This window comes from Triticum urartu, chromosome 7A (assembly GCF_056163025.1).
Source record: "Triticum urartu cultivar PI428250 chromosome 7A, HENAU_Tu73, whole genome shotgun sequence".
Taxonomy (NCBI): Eukaryota; Viridiplantae; Streptophyta; class Magnoliopsida; order Poales; family Poaceae; genus Triticum; species Triticum urartu.
In genome coordinates, this window is record NC_141879.1 from 16,929,426 (window position 1) to 16,951,055 (window position 21,630).

The window sequence follows — 21,630 nt, forward strand, 5'->3', positions numbered from 1 at the left end:
CATGTAAACATGAACTTCAACGCGTTCCTAGAGAAAACCAAGCTGAAAGATGATGGCAGCAACTATACGGACTGGGTCCGGAACCTGAGGATCATCCTCATAGCTGCCAGGAAACAATATGTCCTAGAAGGACCGCTAGGTGATGCACCCATTCCAGAGAACCAAGACATTATGAATGCTTGGCAGTCTCGTGCTGATGATTACTCCCTCATTCAGTGCGGCATGCTTTACAGCTTAGAACCGGGGCTCCAAAAGCGTTTTGAGCAACACGGAGCATATGAGATGTTCGAGGAGCTGAAACTAGTTTTCCAAGCTCATGCCCGGGTCGAGAGATATGAAGTCTCCGACAAGTTCCATAGTTGTAAGATGGAGATAAATAGTTCTGTCAGTGAGTACATACTCAAAATGTCTGGGTTGCACAACCGCCTGTCCCAGCTGGACATTAACCTCCCGGACGAGGCGGTCATTGACAGAATCCTTCAGTCGCTCCCACCAAGCTACAAGAGCTTTGTGATGAACTACAATATGCAGGGGATGGTGAAGACCATTCCTGAAGTATTTTCAATGTTGAAGTCAGCAGAGGTTGAAATCAAGAAAGAACATCAAGTCTTGATGGTCAATAAGACCACTAAGTTCAAGAAGGGCAAGGGCAAGAAGAACTTCAAGAAGGACGGCAAGGATGTTGCTGCGCCCAGTAAGCCAGTTACCGGGAAGAAGTCAAAGAATGGACCCAAGCCTGAGACTGAGTGCTTTTATTGCAAGGGGAAGGGTCACTGGAAGCGGAACTGCCCCAAATACTTAGCGGATAAGAAGGCCGGCAACACTAAAGGTATATTTGATATATATGTCACTACTAGGAAAAGGCCTACTAATGGCGCACCTAATTTGGCCATTAATGGCGCATTAGTGGTGCGCCATTAGTGCCACGCCATTAGTATATTTTACTAATGGCGAACCACAGGTGCGCCATTAGTATCTGGTATACTAATGGCGCACCTTAGATGCGCCATTAGTATATACAACAGTGCGCCATTAGTATGCCTCCCAGGGGGCCATGTATACCCAGGTGCTTTGGCATACTAATGGCGCACAACAACAAGATGCGCCATTAGTAACTTCGGCATACTAATGGCGCACTGTTTAATGATGCGCCATTAGTATCCTTTGGCATACTAATGGCGCACTGTGATGTGATGCGCCATTAGTATGAATATTAGGTTTTTTATTTTTTAATTTTCTGTTTTTTGCACAGGTTACAAAATGTATAATTGGACAAAATATAGACAGCACACATCAACAACAGATTCATCGAATACAATAGAAGATTAGTCTCTAAATACAATTCATCATATTAGTCTCCGAATACAATTCATCATATTAGTCTCTGAATTGAAAAGACCGAAGAAAGATAGAACATTATATTACAAGTCTTGAGACCGCGAGTAGTGAGTTTGTCTTCACATTACAAGTCGATATCGATCATCTACACTACCATCACATAGAAGAGAGCTGTGGTCATCACGATGAGCATCATCATGATGAAACTCGTCTTCATCCGGTTCCTCCAGCGCTCCCTCCCCTCTCCCGCTAGATAGCGGGCGTATCTAGATTTGGCCTCGGCCCTAGTGGTGTACCCTTTGTAACTGTTACCGCTGAATCGGTGAACCTGTCTCGGACACTCCTCCCAGTCGTCGTAGACTCCGGGAACCTTACCCTTGTACACGACATACGACGGCATCGCTATGCAGTAGCCAAACGAAACGTTAGTACCAATTCACAGACAATACATAAGCAATATATAAGTATGCAACAGAATGATCGGAAGAGAAAAGCAAGACATTAATAGCATCTATTACATCTAAGTTGAACGACTCTCGAAACCAAAGAGACATACTACAAGTTCATTAAAGTTTAATTACAACATGAGCCAATCGATGTTTCAGAACTAGACACAGCATCACTGCTTTCGACTCGATTCAAGGGACCGGAGCGTGGATGAAGCCGCCGTCTTTCGTGGGAGTCATGAAATAACGGTCGTTGTCAGCCTGCATTTGTAGCATTGTGTCGATGTCACTGTTGGACGGTTGATTTCTGAGGTAAAACTGCCCCGAGGTACGAAGGACATCTTCATGGATGATTTTCGCAAACTCCGACTGGATGCGAAAGAATTCTTGTCTGATGTCCGCGTGCTGGATTGCCGACACGCTCGCGGCCCAATCTTTGAGTTTACTCGGTAGCAGAAGTTGATGATGGTCCCGTACGATCGCCTGCATGTGATGGATGGCGTAGTAGGCACCCTTCTGACCGCCAGGCGGCTGCTTGACGCAGCAGAACATCGTATTGTGGGAGAACACGTGCTTGCCGTACTTACGAATAGGCCTGGTGAAGGTGCCTCCAGATTTGTCGTAGACGGGGAGAACATCATCAAGAACCTTCTTGACATTTGTGTAGTCTACGTTCGACTGACGGTCCGGGTCGAAATACGTGGCCATGGAATATTTGGGGCTTAGGAGGATGAGCGTGCAATGTGTGTCACTGCAGAAAACACGGAATGTTAAAAGAAAAACGATCGAAATCTAAGAATTCATATGCTACAGGGCGGTTGAGGGGAGGACTTACTCGAGAAAGTAAGGCACGAGGAAGTTATCCTTATCTTGGTTTGCCAGAATGATGCCTTCGAGGTAAGAAGTCGCGACATGCCGGTCCCTAGCGCTGCCCAAGATCTTGGCACGCATGTAGAAGGGGTCGACTATCACGATGTCCGGGGTCTTGTCGCGAATGATCCGCATCTCCATACTCAGCGAAAATAGCCGAACGAAGGTGTAGTGCAGCGGATGAAGGTTCAACATAGCGTGGATGTCATCAAACCGCAGGACGATCGTACCCCCGATGGAGTTATCCACAAAGCCCTTGCCCTCTGGCACCTTGGCCGCGAAAACCGGGTATGCCACATCCTTCTCTCTGAAACGCCGCTTCTCCAAAGAAAGAACACTATCATGCAGACTCCGCATAGCACCGGTTGCAGCATCGAGCATATTTCTCGGTAGCATCGGCCTACCCGCCACATGCACCCTCCTCGAGATATCCTCAGGTGAAGGTGGCCCATCCTGAGCACGGATCGTACTCGGTGCCGGCTGGCCCGCACCCTTGTTAGTCTTTCTTTTGCGTGCCTTCTTCTTCTCCTGTAATGGGGCCGAGTTCTGCTCACAGACTGCCTTCTTGAGTGTGTTGGGGCTGATAATATTTCGCACCTCGCCTATCTAAGGCTCGGTGAAGTCGGCAGCTGTAGGCGTCTCCTAAGAGCTGAACGGCAGACGACGCCTGTTTCAACTTGGCTTCTTCGCGGTACCAGCTAGATCGCGCACGTCTTTTGTTGGGTTGGGTTCTTGAGAAGGAGGCCCCATGAAGTCGCCACCGTACCCATGATCGGCAAAGTACTGATCAACGTTGGCAAATGTATCGTCGTCGTCGTCGTTCTGATCCTGTGCCATATGCATGTTTGGATCCAATGGCATAGGGATGTCTGGCACCGTTGCGGCGGTCTTGCCATGGGGCCGACTTGGCGCCGGCACGACTGGCGGTGTTGTCTTTGGGGTGGTGTCCCCCGCCCCCAAACGAATCTGGCTCTTCGGCCAAAGCAGGGGCCAGCTCAGGCAGGCGCTGAGGGTCATCACATCATCATCGTCGGCCCCGACGGGTCGAATCAGAGGTAACAACTCGTCGCAGCCTGGCAGCACCCGAACCAGTTGAACCCTAAACAAGTTGGGTGGCATCTGGGTACCGTGGAACAAGGGGTTGCCCGGTTGAACGATTTTGCCCTTGGCGACATCGACCAACTCGTTGTTCATGAAGTGCAGGAGAGTGCACGGAACGTCGCGGCGCCCTGCGAAAACATGTAGGGCGTCAGGGATGCCCAGTCAAAGGCAAGGAGATGAAGTCCTCGGCCGAGAGAGGCTTAATTAGTTACCGTGATGATGGCATCGAGCTCGGCTAATGTCGAGGTACCGCCAACAGCGGGCGTGCAGTTGACGGAGGGGCCGCTTGCTGCAGAGGTGCCGGTCGGCGTACACCTGGGTGCATTAAGCTCCCGTGCCGGCGTCGGAGACAGCAATGCCGCCTCCGCCGGAGACACCAATGGCCCCGCCATCGCGTTCTGCGAGTTGCTGGCCGTGAAGCTAGGAATTGGGGGCGGCCCCTATTGGCCGCCCGCAATCCACGCACTAATCCCCTGGATCAAGGTAGGCACAATGGCGGTGATCGTCGCTCTGAGTTGTTGTTGCACTTGCTCTTGGACAATCTCCGGAATCCGCGCCACCTGTGCCCTGAGTTCTTAAACCTCGCGCGCCTGGCTTTCCGAGCTGGTCTTTTTCTCCTTTCGCCCACCAGTGTTATAGTATGACGATCATTTTGTCGACAAGCCTTTGCCGGCCACACGACCAGCTGACGTCGGCTTACTGAGCTTATCCTTGTTCTTCATTACATTCAACGCCCTATTTAGAGTGGTGTCCCAAGGGTTGCTCTTAGTCGACCCCGCGCTACTGCTTTCAGTCGCCTGCGGAAGGAATGTGAACCATTTAGAAATTTGGCTTCATTAATTAGAATGCAACCATATGGAGCTAATTACGCGGGGGTGTATTCCTTACCAGAACAAGCTCAAGCGCCCTGGTCTTCGGATCCGTGGTAAGCTCCTTTGTTTTCGGGTCCTTCTTGTATCGGGCCCTGACAAAGTTCCTGGTCTGCTTGTCACCGTATTTATCGAAGAGGGGCGGTAGGCCTTGCTCGGCACGGTCCGCCTCCTCCTTGTCCCATATAGGCTCCGCCACTCTGTAACCGCCGGGACCGAGTGTGTGTTCCCCTAAGTTCAGCTCCCGCATTTCTTTCCCCCACTTACTTGATTCAGAGTTTGCGGTGCTCGAGCAATTGATCTTGAAGTCGTTGTAGTCATCTTCGGTGATCGAAGGATTTTTCTCCTTGATCTTCGCATAACTCTCACCTTTCTCGACCATTCTCTTCACATTGCTTTTCCAAGTAGACAGGGCCTTGCTCATCTTCGTGAGGGCAGCATTGTTCACTTTATTCCCTTTGAGGCTTGTGTTTTCAAATTCAGCGGGGAACTTGTATCGTTCGTGCAGCTTCGTGAAGAGGAGGTTGCGCAAATTCCCTCGGTCAGGATGCCTCAGGTTCTCGGTGTTGATCGAGACGGTGCTCCGGAGAATGCACCCGAGCTGAAGCGAGTACCCCTTGACTATTCGTTCGGGCGCCGTTGGATTCCCGTCGGAGTCCACTTCAGTAACTTCCTCCTTGAGGGTGCGGAGCACGGTCGGGCGCCGGTCCTTCCGTTGCCTCTTCGGTTGGCTGCCATCTATGCATGCGCCGCCATCATCAGTGGTGGCATCCTCGGCGGCACCATCAGTGGTGGCATCAGTGGGGTCATCCTCGGCGGTACCATCAGTGGTCTCAGGATCGGTGGGGAAGGCGGCGTCCTCATACAAGTGAGGTTGTTCCTCCATCTCCTGGGACAGCTCCTAGAATGCCTTGCCGCCCGAACCCCCGGCCTCATCGTTGTTGGCCATGTTTCTCTCTAAATAGGAACAAAGTTTGGTCAAAAAGTTGGTTATTGTCAAGGAACAAGATCATGGTCTCATCATTTAGGGTTTGTCGACACCGAGGCATCCTAAAAGCTAAGCTTTTATCATTGAGGGTTTTTCGACTCCGAGGCACCCTAAAAGCCTAAGCTTTCATTATTTCGGTTTTAACCGACACCGAGGCACCCTAAAAGCCATGCATTAGTCACAAGTATGCCGGGGCACTTGATCCTACTTAATTAACTACTAAGATACCCCGGCCCATGCATTAGTCACAAGTACCCCATATGTCCTATTTTTAGCAAAGTCATGCTAAAATTCACGGAAAATTTCAGCATGACCTTTGCTGAAAATAGGACATATGGAGTACCCGAATTTGCCGGAACGGAAGTTAATCGACATTCCGGCAAACTCAAGGGCCTCTCGGGGTACCTGCAAAATCATTATCCAATGAAGGAATTGTGCCGCACACTGCTGCCTCACACTGCTGCCAAAATCATTATCGACATGCTGAACTTGTATTTCACTCTGCATAGCTGAACAGTCTAACAACCAGAAATATATAATAAGAACTGCACTGCAACCAGAAAATTTAATCATGGAGATTACACTGAAAATATGGGCTAAATTACACTGTAATTCTAGGGTATATTACACTGACAAATACACTCGAAATATGGGATAAATTGCACTATAATTCTGGGGTATATTACACTAAGAATTCATCAAAAGTTGCTGAGCTTACACTAAAATACATCTGCACTGCAGGGCTTGTACACACAAATTCAGTGAGATGATCTAACACTGACAAAATAAAGGAAACACCTACTGAACCAATACAGGGCTAAAAACACATGGGGATTACACTTAAAAACATCCAGTGAAAGGCACTAGAAAACCATATAGACACAGGAATAAAGCAGAGCTGACTCATTAAATCTGATACACTGAGAAAACCCTAAACTAGGGAAACTAATCACCTGCATCTAACCTACCAGGAGGTAACTGAACAAATTCAAGAACTACAACAGCAACACGAACCAATACAGAGATATGAAAGCACAAGTTACTAGCATTTGCCTAAAAACTACATAACTAGGATATGAAAGCACAAGTTACTAGCATTTTCCTAAAAACTACATAACTAGTGGACCAACTTTCTGTCTGTAACAAGAACTATAACTAGGAAGCTACCACCAGATGCACTTGGGGATATACTAGTTATGCACTTCACATCCGGATGGCAATTACCTAGTATTTTAAGCTAAAATTACCTAGTAAGTGCTCAATCAATAAGGTACAAGGTAAACTGAATTGACTTTCCAAATTGAGAAGCGCAGACAGACCATAAGCAAAGAGGTCAACTGGTAATATCTATTCAATGCAAATAGTAGACATCTGAGTTCTGGTGCTCATATTGGAACATCCAGAACACCAAAGGCATCTTCAAAGTGAAAATTCTTACCCCTACAAAACTATTCGGCATAATCAGAATTCAAAAGTAACATTCTTCGATATAGATCATGGGTGCTCGGGGGAAAGTAGCACAAACAGACAATGCAAACAACCAATCAACTAGTGAAGCCAATCAAGAACCTAGAGATATAGCTAGCAAACTGAGAAGCACATGCAGAGCAAAAGCGAAAAGGTTACATGTTCACTGTGAAATAATAGATGCGTGAGTTCCAGTGCCCATATATGAAAAATCTTGAGCAGCAAAGGGCATCATCATCAAAGTGAAACTCTTAAGCCCTACATAATTATGCAGCCTTGATCACACATGCCATTACTGGATTTAGATCTATTGTAGTAAATATATGTACTTGGATGCTCAGATTTAAAGTAAAGTGCACGAGCAGGCAATGCAAACACACAATCAATTGGTGAAAACCATCGACAACCTTGGGAAAAATACGGTGCATCAAACCTAGATAATCAGTGGACCAATTCTAAGTATGTATCAAGAACTATAGCTAGGAAGTTAGCAACAGTTGAACTTGGGGATATACTAATCATGAACAATCTCTCCTGGTCGGTCCAACTCAGAAATCATACCATTGTCTAAAACTGCTTAATAGATTCAGATCATCTAATTGTGAATCATGTGATTTGGGGTTTCAATTTCAGATCATCTTTTACTTATCAACAAGATTGCAACAGTTGCAGACACCTCACACTAACAGTTTCAGACTTGAATAGATTCAGATAACTAAGAAGAACATATCCGGAGGAGGGAGGGAGGATGGGGGTGCATTACCCTAATGTGCTAAACGACGTAAGCGCGTGCGTGCGAGGGGGAGAGGGGGAGAGGAGGAGGGGGAGCTCACGGTGGCCGTAGGGATAGGGCAGTGGGGCGCGGGGAGGATGTCGGGGACGACGACGCAGGGGAGGAGGCGACGAGGTCCGGGTGGTGGTGGTGCTCCGGCGACGGTGGTGTGGACAGCGCGGCGTCCGGGCCGCCGGCGACGAGGGCGGCGGGGCGATGGCGTCCAACGAGGTGGGGCGACGGGGAGAGCGGCGCCGACGTCGGGGCCTCAGGCGGCGGTGGTTGGAGACGTCGCGGCGGGGTCGAGGCGGCGTCGGGGCGGCGTCGAGGCGGCGGGGCAGTGTCGAGGCGGCGGGGCAGTGTCGAGGCGGCGGGGCAGCGGCGTCGGGAGAGGAGAGGGGAAGGGGATCGAGGGCGAGGGCGAGGGAGAGAGAGGGGATAGGTTTGGGCCGGGGTGGAAATATGGATGGGGGCGGCACAATACTAATGGCGCACCACCCCTCGGTGCGCCATAAGTACATCCATACTAATGGCGCACCTCACCCTGGTGCGCCATTAGTACATCCATACTAATGGCGCACCTCACCCTGGTGCGCCATAAGTACATCCATACTAATGGCGCACCTCACCCCGGTGCGCCATTAGTATTTGTGTTTAAATATGTTCAAACTTGTTTTATAAGACAGTAATAATTTTTTTATAAGACAGTAATAATTTTTTTATAAGATGGCTACTGCAACAGTAATATTTTTTTATAAGACAGTAATAATTTTTTTAAAAATATCATCACACAGTAATGCCGGTGGAGCGGGGGAGGGTGCGCGGGGGGTCGGTGGCGGCGGTTGAGTAGGGGAGGGGTGCGGGGGGTCGGCGGCGGCGGTTGAGTAGGGGAATCGAGGGTGCGGGGGGTCGGCGGCGGCGGCCGGTGGACCGGGGGGTGCTCGGCGGCGAGGGGGACCGGAACTGGCGAGGTGGGATAGCAATCGAGATGGAGGGGGATCGAGATCGAGTGTCCATGAAATTTAAAAATATTCATGATAGTTCAAAAAGTGCCCATGAAATACAATCGAGAAATGAAGGCTACGATTTAAATACAATCGATCTTAGCTAGCTATCTGTTCACAATCTTCTTGCCCTTCTTTTTCGCAAATGGAGTTCTTCTGTGGAACGGACGTCCTTTAGGTAGGGTGGTCCTGCTTCTTCTTGTGGTGTATGCTGCTACTTCATCATCGTCGTCATGTTCGATCCTCGGGTCGCCGTACTTGTCGAAGTCTTGCTCATTGGCTACTCCATCCATTCCGATGATCTTCCTTTTGCCTCTCCTCACGACAACACGACTGGGCTTTGAAGGGTCGGTAATGAAGAAGCATTGGTCCACTTGGGAAGCCAGTACCCATGGCTCATTTTTCGCGGTGATGTTTGCGCCCGCGGTCTTGGATTTGGCTTCAGGTATAACCATGGTGGTGAAATACCGGTCTTCTTTTAGGACGCTCTTCACCCATCTGACACGGAACATCGGGACTTTCTCTCCAGCGTAGCTCAGCTCCCAGATCTCCTCGATCCTTCCGTAGTATCTGTCCTTGTCATTACCGGTGTAGGATTCCATCGTTACCCCAGAGTTCTGATAACCATCGCTCTTCATGTCCTTGGCCTCGGTGTAGAATGTGTAGCCGTTGATATCGTACACCTCATAGGTCATCAGGTTGTGCTCAGCGCCCTGTGACAAGGCGAATATGAGTTGTTCTTCCGCGGAAGAATCCTCATGTAAAGGGTACGACAGAAGCTTCTGCTTGAACCAACGCGTGAAACATGAGTTGTGCTCTTTTAGTATATCTCCGTCCGTCCTCTGTTGGCCTCGGTCATTGTACGTCTTCTTAATAAAGGTTTTGTGCTCTACCACCCAAGGATCGACCACGTCTATGTGTTGTAGCGCGACTAGGTTTGCTCTTTCAAAGTCGGCGAGTCGACCCTCGAAGTCGACATGCATTTCGCGGCGACCCTCACGGTGACCCCATCCAGCGAGCCTGCCGAGGTGCCTGTTGACGGGCAGACCAATGGGGTTCTCGATGCCTAGATAATTCGTGCAGTAGGAGATGCACTCTTCGGTCAGAAAGCCCCTGGCTATGCTTCCCTCTGAACGTGACATGTTGCGAACATATCCTTTGATGACACCATTCATCCTTTCGAACGGCATCATGCTGTGCAGGAATGTCGGCCCGAGTTGGATGATATCATCCACGATATGGACCAGCAGATGCACCATAACGTCGAAGAATGCGGGCGGGAAGTACATCTCAAGCTCGCATAGTATCACCACGATCTCTTCCTGTAGCCTTCTGAGTTGCCTCACGCCAACAGACTTCCGGGAGATGACGTCGAAAAAGTTGCATAGGCCAAATAGCGTTTCACGGACGTGCGCGTCCATGATCCCACGGATTGCAACTGGAAGTATCTGCGTCATCAGCACGTGACAGTCGTGAGACTTCATCCCGCTGGGTCTAGGTATCTGCTTATCTTCCCCGCGTAACCGTAAGGAAGTTTTACTCCTAGGAGGCAGGTGAAAAACTGCTCGATCTCCTCCTGACTTAGAGTGAAGCACGCGGGAGGGTAGTCATTTCCGGTCTTCTTGGCCTTTTTGCCTTTGCAACGACTTTCCGTGTCCTGCTTCGCCTCATCATCATCATCATCATATATAGCATGAAGCTCCTGCCTGATGCCCATTGATTTCAAGTCTGCCCTTGCTTTCGGCCCATCTTTGGTCCTCTCTGGCATGTTGAGCAGGGTACCAAGCAGACTCTCGCACACGTTCTTCGTGATATGCATTACATCAAGGCTGTGAGGCACACGGTGGATCTTCCAGTACGGCAAGTCCCAGAAAACAGACCTCGTTTTCCATACCTTCACCAGCGGCTCTGGCGCCTTTCGCTTCTTTCCCGGCTCTGGCGCCTTTTGCTTCTTTCCCGGCAGTGGGCAATCTTTCCAATTTTTCAACATCTTGTTTATTTCCTCGCCGCTCCTCGTACGCGGGCGTCCTCGGGGTTCGGTTTTACCATCGAACAGATCCTTGCGTTTTCTCCACGGGTCATCGTCGTGAAGCCACCTTCGATGTCCCATGAACACGGTTTTCGAAGACCCAGGATCTCTATCTAGCTGGCGATACGTTGTGTCATCCATGCACCTGACGCATCCAGAAAATCCGTGGACCACCTGCCCCGCGACATATCCGTAACCGAGATAGTCGTGCACCGTCGTGAGCAGCGCGGCTCTCATAGGGAAATATTCTTTCTCTGCGGCGTCCCACGTATTGGCTGGCGTTTTCCACAGCGTGTCAAGCTCCTCTTTCAGCAGCCCCAGATACAGATTGATGTCGTTCCCTGGTTGTTTTGGTCCTTCAATTAGCATACTCATGTGAATGTACTTCCTCTTCATGCACAACCAGGGGGGAAGGTTGTACGTCCACACAAACACAGGCCAGGTGCTATGTGTGCTTCTCTGGCTGCCAAATGGATTGACTCCATCGGTGCTCGCGCCCAGCACGATGTTCCTTGGATCGTTCCCAAATTCTAGGTCTTCGAAGTTCAACGCTTGCCACTGGCTCGCATCCTTAGGGTGACTCAGCATCTTGTCTTTTTTATCTATCTCCGGATCATTTGCGTCATCTTCTCGCTTCTTCTCCTCCCTATCCGCGTGCCAACGCAGGAGCTTTGCTATCTTAGGGTCCGCGAAATACCGCTGTAGACGAGGAGTGATCGGAAAGTACCACACCACTTTTCGAGGAGCTTTCTTCCTCTTCTTGTATCGAGTGACGCCGCACACCGGACATATGGTAGACTCCGCGTGCTCGTCCCGATAAATGATGCAATTGTTCATGCACACATGGTATTTCACGTGCGGTAAATCCAGAGGACACACGATTTTCTTCGCCTCCTCCAAACTGGTCGGGCACTTGTTCCCCTTGGGAAGATGTTCGTGCCAGAATGACATGTTCTCATCAAAGCATGCGTCGGTCATTTTGTGTTTTACCTTCATCTCCAGATCCATGAGCGTTACTTTCAGGCGGGTATCCTCGGGCCTGCATCCTTCATACAATGGAGTAACCACGTCTAACTCAAATTGATCCATCTTGGCTTTCTCTCGGGCGGCAGCTCTTGCGTTATCCGTCTGCTTGAGAAGCAGCTCTTGAATATGAGGGTCCTGCACCCAGCCCATCGATGGTCCAGCGTCGTCTGCTCCGCCGGCATCATCATCTTCATGATCATGCCCGTCGTCTGCTCCGGCATCTTCCTCATCATCATGTCCTGCATCTTCTACATGATGACTGTGTACAGCATCACCGTCGTGATCATCTCCTGGGGATTCTTCGTCTTCTCGCCCGCCCGAGCCGCGGTGGTTGTCTTGCTGCCCTTCCTCATTTCTTGCCCGGCCCCCATGGACGACTTCGTACTCATCTTCATCACCTTGCCACCGATAGCCATCCATGAAACCACGCAAGAGCAGGTGGTCCCGCACCTGCCCGGATTCCGGGTCCGCAATAAGGCTCTTCAGCTTGCATCTTCGACACGGACATCTTATCTCCGTCTCGTTCTTTTGAAGCATCTCGGCCTTCGCGGACCTCAAAAACTTATGCACGATGCCTTCGGTCATCGTGCAGACCATGGTAGCCTGCGGGGTAGAGCAAAACGATATTTTAGAACCAAGAAAAAATTTGGCATGACTTTCCCTAAAAATAGGACCAAAAAGAATGCTTAATGCCAAAATTCTCGCCGAAACGGAAATGAATCAACATTCCGGCAAAATATTGGCAACTATCGCATTTCAAATACCGGTACACCTCCAAACACAAACACATATGCAACACCACAAACATATGCAACACCACGAACATACATAGATCTAGCTAGGCCATAAAAAGTGCATGTGCACATTGTTGTAGGGAGAACAACATAAATATAGCTTCCCCCCTTACTTACCTATCAAAACAAGGTAATTTAACCACTTAAATTGAATGAATCTATGGTGGAAATGAGGTGAAAAAGAGGAGGCTCCCGAGACAAGGAGGAGGTGGAGAGAATGAAGTGGGGAGAAAGTGAGTGTGGGTAGGAGAGGCTGTCCAAAATATCTTGTTGCTGCCCACTTACTAATGGCGCACCAACTCTAAATGCGCCATTAGTAATCCAGGTTACTAATGGCGCACCTTCTGGTGGTGCGCCATTAGTAGTTTTGCAAAAAAAAACATACTAATGGCGCACTGTTCCACAGTGCGCCATTACTAGTTTAAACTAGTAATGGCGCACGGCCGAACAATGCGCCATTAGTAGTTTTGCAAAAAAAGGAATAAAAAATATAATAAAAAACAACATTAGTGGCGCACTTTCCGACAGGTGCGCCATTACTAGTTACAATTAGTAATGGCGCACTGTGTCTGGATGCGCCATTAGTATGTTTGGACAGGCGCACTAGTTCAAAAAAAATTGATACTAATGGCGCACCCTGGGCCAGGTGCGCCACTAGTAGTTTCAGCTCTAATGGCGTATCAGAAGGTGGTGCGCCATTAGTATATACTAATGGCGCACGGCTTGTCTGGTGCGTCATTAGTGTCAATCCCATCTATAGCCCTTTTTCTAGTAGTGTGTAATTGATGTGTACCTTACCAGTACTCGTAGTAACTCCTGGGTATTTGATACCGGTGCCGTTGCTCATATTTGTAACTCACAGCAGGAGCTGCGGAATAAACGGAGACTGGCGAAGGACGAGGTGACGATGCGCGTCGGGAATGGTTCCAAGGTCGATGTGATCGCCGTCGGCACGCTACCTCTACATTTACCTACGGGATTAGTTTAAAACCTCAATAATTGTTATTTAGTGCCAAGTTTGAGCATGAACATTGTATCAGGATCTCGTTTAATACGAGATGGCTACTCATTTAAATCCGAGAATAATGGTTGTTCTATTTATATGAGAGATATGTTTTATGGTCATGCTCCGATGGTCAATGGGTTATTCTTAATGAATCTCGAACGTAATGTTACACATATTCATAGTGTGAATACCAAAAGATGTAAAGTTGATAACGATAGTCCCACATACTTGTGGCACTGCCGCCTTGGTCACATTGGTGTCAAGCGCATGAAGAAGCTCCATGCTGATGGAATTTTAGAGTCTCTAGATTATGAATCATTTGACACATGCGAACCATGCCTCATGGGCAAAATGACCAAGACTCCGTTCTCCGGAACAATGGAGCGAGCAACCAACTTGTTGGAAATCATACATACCGATGTGTGCGGTCCAATGAGCGTTGAGGCTCGCGGAGGATATCGTTATGTTCTCACTCTCATTGATGACTTGAGTAGATATGGGTATGTCTACTTAATGAAACACAAGTCTGAGACCTTTGAAAAGTTCAAGGAATTTCAGAATGAGATAGAGAATCAACGTGACCGAAAAATAAAATTCTTACGATCAGATCGTGGAGGAGAATATTTAAGTCACGAATTTGGTACGCACTTAAGAAAATGTGGAATCGTTTCACAACTCACGCCGCCTGGAACACCTCAGCGTAATGGTGTGTCCGAACATCGTAATCTCACTCTATTGGATATGGTGCGGTCTATGATGTCTCTTACTGATTTACCGCTATCATTTTGGGGATACGCTCTAGAGACAGCTACATTCACTTTAAATAGGGCACCGTCTAAATCCGTTGAGACGACACCGTATGAATTATGGTTTGGGAAGAAACCTAAGCTGTCGTTTCTAAAAGTGTGGGGATGCGATGCTTATGTCAAGAAACTTCAACCTGACAAGCTCGAACCTAAGTCGGAAAAATGCGTCTTCATAGGATACCCTAAGGAAACCATTGGGTATACCTTCTACTTAAGATCCGAGGGCAAGATCTTTGTTGCCAAGAATGGATCCTTTCTGGAAAAAGAGTTTCTCTCGAAAGAGTTAAGTGGGAGAAAAGTAGAGCTTGATGAAGTACTACCTCTTGAAACAGGAAGTAGCGCAACTCAGGAAGATGTTCCTGTGCTGCCTGCACCGACAAGAGAGGAGGTTAATGATGATGATCAAAATAATTCAGATCAAGCTCCTACTGAACTTCGTAGGTCCACAAGGACACGTTCCGCACCAGAGTGGTACCGCAACCCTGTCCTGGAAATCATGTTGTTAGACAACGGTGAACCATCGAACTATGAAGAAGCGATGGCGGGCCCAGATTCCAACAAATGGCTTGAAGCCATGAAATCCGAGATAGATTCCATGTATGAAAACAAAGTATTGACTTTGACAGACTTGCCCGATGATCGGCGAGCGATAGAAAACAAATGGATCTTTAAGAAAAAGATGGACGCGGATGGTAATGTTACCATCTATAAAGCTCGACTTGTCGCTAAGGGTTATCGGCAAGTTCAAGGGATTGACTACGATGAGACATTCTCTCCCGTAGCGAAGCTGAAGTCCGTCCGAATCATGTTAGCAATTGCCGCATACTATGATTATGAGATATGGCAGATGGACGTCAAAACGGCATTCCTTAATGGTTATCTTAAGGAAGAACTGTATATGATGCAGCCGGAAGGTTTTGTCGACCCTGAGAATGCTAACAAGGTATGCAAGCTCTAGCGATCCATTTATGGGCTGGTGCAAGCATCTCGGAGTTGGAACATTCGCTTTGATGAGATAATCAAAGCGTTTGGGTTTATGCAGACTTATGGAGAAGCCTGCGTTTACAAGAAAGTGAGTGGGAGCTCTGTAGCATTTCTCATATTATATGTAGATGACATACTTTTGATGGGAAATGATATAGAACTTTTGGACAGCCTACTTGAATAAGAGTTTTTCAATGAAGGACCTTGGAGAAGCTGCTTATATATTAGGCATCAAGATCTATAGGGATAGATCGAGACGCCTCATAGGTCTTTCACAAAGCACATACCTTGATAAGATTTTGAAGAAGTTCAAAATGGATCAGTCCAAGAAAGGGTTCTTGCCTGTTTTGCAAGGTGTGAGATTGAGCTCGGCTCAATGCCCGACCATGGCAAAAGATAAAGAAGAGATGAGTGTCATCCCCTATGCTTCAGCCAAAGGATCTATTATGTATGCCATGCTGTGTACCAGACCTAATGTAAACCTTGCCGTAAGTTTGGTAGGAAGGTACCAAAGTAATCCCGGCAAGGAACACTGGACAGCGGTCAAGAATATCCTGAAGTACCTGAAAAGGACAAAGGACATGTTTCTCGTTTATGGAGGTGACGAAGAGCTCGTCGTAAAAGGTTACGTCGACGCTAGCTTCGACACAGATCTGGATGACTCTAAGTCACAAACCAGATACATGTTTATGTTGAATGGTGGAGCAGTAAGCTGGTGCAACTGCAAGCAGAGCGTCATGGCGGGATCTACATGTGAAGCGGAGTACATGGCAGCCTCGGAGGCAGCGCATGAAGCAATTTGGGTGAAGGAGTTCATCACCGACCTAAGAGTCATACCCAATGCGTCGGGGCGAATCAAACTCTTCTGTGACAACACTGGAGCTATTGCACTTGCCAAGGAGCCCAGGTTTCACAAGAAGACCAGGCACATCAAGCGTCTCTTCAACTCCATTCGTGAAAATGTTCAAGATGGAGACATAGAAATTTGCAAAGTGCACACGGATCTGAATGTTGCAGATCCGTTGACTAAACCTCTTCCGCGAGCAAACCATGATCAACACCAGAACTCTATGGGTGTGCGATTCATCACAATGTAACTAGATTATTGACTCTAGTGCAAGTGGGAGACTGTTGGAAATATGCCCTAGAGGCAATAATAAAAGGATTATTATTATATTTGCTTGTTCATGATAATTGTCTTTTATTCATGCTATAACTGTATTATCCGGAAATCGTAATACACGTGTGAATACATAGACCATAATATGTCCCTAGTAAGCCTCTAGTTGACTAGCTCGTTGATCAACAGATAGTCATGGTTTCCTGACTATGGACATTGGATGTCATTGATAACGGGATCACGTCATTAGGAGAATGATGTGATGGACAAGACCCAATCCTAAGCATAGCAGAAAGATCGTGTAGTTCGTTTTGCTAGAGCTTTTTCCAATGTCAAGTATCTTTTCCTTTGACCATGAGATCGTGTAACTCCCGGATACCATAGGAGTGCTTTGGGTGTACAAAACGTCACAACGTAACTGGGTGACAATAAAGGTGCACTACAGGTATCTCCGAAAGTGTCTGTTGGGTTGACACGGATCGAGACTGGGATTTGTCACTCCGTATTACGGAGAGGTATCACTGGGCCCACTCGGTAGTGCATCATCATAATGAGCTCAATGTGACCAAGTGTCTGGTCACGGGATCATGCATTACGGTACGAGTAAAGTGACTTGCCAGTAACGAGATTGAACGAGGTATTGGGATACCGACGATCGAATCTCGGGCAAGTAACATACCGTCTGACAAAGGGAATAGTATACGGGGTTGCTTGAATCCTCGACATCGTGGTTCATCCGATGACATCATCGAGGAGCATGTGGGAGCCAACATGGGTATCCAGATCCCACTGTTGGTTATTGACCGGAGAGTCGTCTCGGTCATGTCTGCATGTCTCCCGAACCCGTAGGGTCTACACACATAAGGTTCGGTGACGCTAGGGTTATTAGGAAGACTTGTATGTGATTACCAAATGTTGTTCGGAGTCTCGGATGAGATCCCGGACTTCACGAGGAGTTCCGGAATGGTCCGGAGGTGAAGATTTATATATGGGAAGTTGTCATACGGACACCGGAAAGTTTCGGGGGCATATCGGTATTGTACCGGGGCCACCGGAGAGGTTCCGGGGGTCCACCGGGACGGGCCACCCCTCTCGGAGGGCCTCATGGGCCACAAGGGGCAGGGAACCAGCCCCTGGAGAGCTGGGCGCCCCCCCCCCTGGGCCCATGCGCCTAGGGTTGGGGGGGGAACCCTAGTGGGGGGCCCCGCTTTGCTTGGGGGGCAAGCCCCCCTCCCTGGCCGCCGCCCCCCCTCTAGATCTCATCTAGAGGGGCCGGCCCCCCTTGCGCCTTCCCCTATAAATAGAGGGGTGAGGGGAGGGCTGCAAGACACTTCCAAGGCGCAGCCCCTCCCCTCCCCAACACCTCTCCTCCTCCATTGAGTGCTTGGCGAAGCCCTGTCGGAGTACTGCCTCTCCACCATCATCACGCCGTCGTGCTGCTGCTGGAGCCTTCTTCCTCAACCTCTCCTTCCCCCTTGCTGGATCAAGAAGGAGGAGACGCCGTCCGTTCCGTACGTGTGTTGAACGCGGAGGTGCTGTCCGTTCGGCACTTGGTCATCGGTGATCTGAATCACGGCGAGTACGACTCCATCATCACCGTTCCCTTGAACGCTTCCGCACGCGATCTACAAGTGGTATGTCAATCTCTCTCCCATGACTCATTGCTTAGATGAACTCATAGATGGATCTTGGTGAAACCGTAGGAAAAAATTTAATTTTCTGCAACGTTTCCCAACACTGCTGCGACGACCAGTTCGTGTCCTCGATGGTTAAGAGATTTTTTCGTGTGAATCGCTAGTTAAGAAACTAGCTTTGTTTTGAAATATGGGGTGGGCTTTAGGCCCATCCAAAAATTTCAGAAAAATCTATAGGGCCCATGTAGGTATCATGACAAGGGGTAGTGGGAAGTTTAGTCTCACCTTGCTAGTTGAAGAGGAGTTGGACCTCCTTATGAGGGATTCTCTTCCACATGCTATTGGAGATTGAGAAGAGAAGAGGCCCTCGCGCGCTCCTCCTCGCAACGACGCGGGTTGTGGGAACGAGCCGAGCTCACATCTATGCGCTTAATTTTTTTCCGCTCAGAAACAAAGTGTTTGACAGGTGGACCATGATCTGAGACGTCAGATCGTGGGCTATTACCGAATCGGACGTGGGCTGAACCCACGTTTCTCCACGCGGCTGCGCCTATATTTGTGAGCCGTCTGCTAAACCCTAGCCTCCACGAACAGATTACATCTGCTCCATGCGCACCGCCCCTGTCGTTCCCTTTGCTGCTGCTACCACCGGTGACATCACCCTGTTCACCGCGTACATGGTTGATGGGAGAGCAGACCTCCGAAACCCCACCTCTTCGGACTGTACGGGAGAGGGGGGATTAGCTTTTTGGGTTGCGACTACGCGACTGCTCGCCTTGCTTCCTCTACATCCGCATCGCCCTCGTCATCACCATGTCCACCGACGCCGACTATGCCGCCGCCCAGAAGCTTGAAGCCGAAAAGAAGGCCGCTGAGGATGCCACTACTGCCACTGCTGCCGCGGCTTCTTCCTAGCCTACCGGAAGGTATAACTCGTTTATTCCACTCCTTTTTATTTATGTGTTAGCCGTACTAGCATTATGTGTAGATTTGTCTACTACTTGCGTAGTACGTGCTTATCTAGATTGTAATCAGCATGTCGTTAACTATATCAATGTCATGTTCATGATTATTTCCTGGATTAAACTAATTGGAAAATTGCCTATTTACTCAACACTTTGCACTAGAATTTCTAACAGCTGGAGATTTAGCAAGGCCACCGCCCCCTTACAAGCATACCAGGCTGAGATTGCCAAGTCTACACACCACTGTTCAGTTTTAGTATGAGAGGAGATCCACCCATCATAGAGAGGAGATCATCGATCTGGCAGAGACAGGGACAGGGCAAGGTACGTATGATGCAGGGACAGGGTAAGGTCGGGTGGATCTGCAAATAGAGAGGAGATCATCGATCTGGCAGAGAGTAATCGGTGGTGAGTCGAGAAAGAAGTACGTACCTTGGATTAGGTCGGCGACGGCGGCCAACGACGCTTGGTTTCTAAGAGAGAGGTCGGTGGGGAACGAATGAGGGCTGGACTCTCTCCAGCGGATCCTTGTTCCTACTTATTACAAGACCAATCCCTATGAAGTAGTAGAGTTGGCCCAGAAGTTTTCTTTTGTTGTTGCACAATCTCGGTATAGTTGATTTGGCTATTCTTTTTTTTTCATACTACACGTAACTGAACATCCGATGCCTATTTTATTTTATTTTATTATTTCAGCCTTATAGTTCTGAGATGTAGCAAAGCTCCATGTTTTATTACGAGTAATTCTACTTCCGCATGGTTATTTCAAATATGTTTGCTAAGTTGTGTGTGTGTAACATGTCGTTTGTATTACAAAAGATTGAAGAAAGCGGAAGCTGTTCAACTTAATTTGATCCAAGAATGCTTTCTTTGGTAGCAAAGAAGAAGCGTTTGACTGGTATGTGAGCTCGTGTGCATCTACTACAAAATTAGATTGACATTATCTTATATTTCGTATTTGAACCATTTATTTTCCCCATCTATTTTCATGTAACGATGTGACTCGAGAGATGGCAAGAAGCTTTTTCTTGAGAACCAAATCATCCCCTCCTGTAGCCTGGTTTTGGGATCGTATTAATAGGTGGGTTTGCTCCGGTGTTTCTGCTACTGTCGAGGAGGCAAGGTTTATACATCAACTATTCGTACAAGTTGTTTGGCTATTAGCCAGAAATGTGTGGTAATAATCTACAGTGCTGCCTAGTGAGGAGTAATGACTAGGACAAGCGTCAATCATGTAAATTGTTGATCAATCTGGTTTTGGAAGTAGCCGAGTCTTACCAGTTGTAGGTTTCCTAATGGACATTGTCATGAATCTTGTTCTCCCACCTCTGTTTACTTTAACTCTAATGTGAGAAGACCTTTTCGGAATTTTCTTCAGTATTGCAGAGCCTCTTCTATTTATTTTTCGACATGGACATGGGTAGTATTATGTGGAGTACATGTTTATAGGTAGCATGGAGCCATGGACAGATGGGCTTATCTGCCATCCGCACTTGCTTTTTCATATGGTTTTACCGATATTAAAGATTGTAGCTATTACAATTGTAGTGGTTTTAGCTGGAATAAGTACTATTAATGACTGTGCCAACATTGACATTGTATAATCTAATTTTAGGCGCTCTTCCCATTTCAGAGTTTAATGTTATGGAAGTCACATGAGATTTCATTCTTTTCGGCCGCCAATGGTTAGAGCATTTGTCTGACATATATCCAAATGACCATGAAGGTTATAAGTGCTACACAAAAAATGCCGAGAAAGATGAGTTTTTCATAGCAGTTATTTAGCTGGATAAAAACACACATTGAAGATGGACATATCGGATGTGCATGCTTCATAGGCTGGTTATTTTGTTATGCCGATGCAATGATACTTCTTTGATGGGGATAATGTGCTTTCGGGTTTTAATGTTTACTTGCTTCTTGTTTTTCATTGTTATTTTGATAGATTTCGAAGAGCTTGTCTTTGGAAAAGATTATGCAGGAAAAATCAAGGCAACTACATCCATTGCATTGCTACAGTTGGGATACTTTTAACTTGTTAGCTATACCAATTGAATGATGCGAAACATATAAAATTACAGATAATCGACCATTCAAATGAAAGAATCTAGATATATCATTTATTGTTCTCTTCATTTCTAAAATGAACTAGTTGGTGATTTCGCAGGCTTCTGTGCACTGTTGACTATTGGAAGTTCATGAAACGAATGATGTCCGCTTTGAAAGAGAATCTTGAAGTGGTGAAGGGATTTCTGAACATCAATATTTGATGTTTATTGTGCATTACAAAACATCAATAGATTTATACACTACACATGCTAATACGTTGCCAACTGAATCTTAAAAAGTCATTGACCCATTGTTTCTGATGGCGGTGGCAAAACATGCAATCCCTTAAGAGAGTGGTTTTT

General features: G+C 47.7%; 1 protein-coding gene across 1 annotated transcript; it reads left to right on the forward strand.

The window, feature by feature from the left end:
- Window positions 1-21,004, forward strand: LOC147957005 (uncharacterized). Its single transcript, XM_087531542.1, has 3 exons — window positions 1-909; window positions 20,835-20,904; window positions 20,946-21,004. Exons 1-3 carry the CDS (start codon window positions 10-12, stop codon window positions 21,002-21,004), a joined length of 1,029 nt encoding a protein of 342 aa, XP_087387668.1. The 5' UTR covers window positions 1-9.
- Window positions 21,005-21,630: the final 626 nt, after the last annotated feature.

Bases quoted from the DNA above. Each gene is read 5' to 3' on its own strand.
- LOC147957005 (XM_087531542.1), top strand. From the start codon at position 10: ATGAACTTCAACGCGTTCCTAGAGAAAACCAAGCTGAAAGATGATGGC. The intron at 910-20,834 runs GTGCGCCATTAG...ATCTAATTTTAG, and splicing joins CCATTAATGGCGCATTAGTG to GCGCTCTTCCCATTTCAGAG. The intron at 20,905-20,945 runs GTTAGAGCATTT...ATGACCATGAAG, and splicing joins ATTCTTTTCGGCCGCCAATG to GTTATAAGTGCTACACAAAA.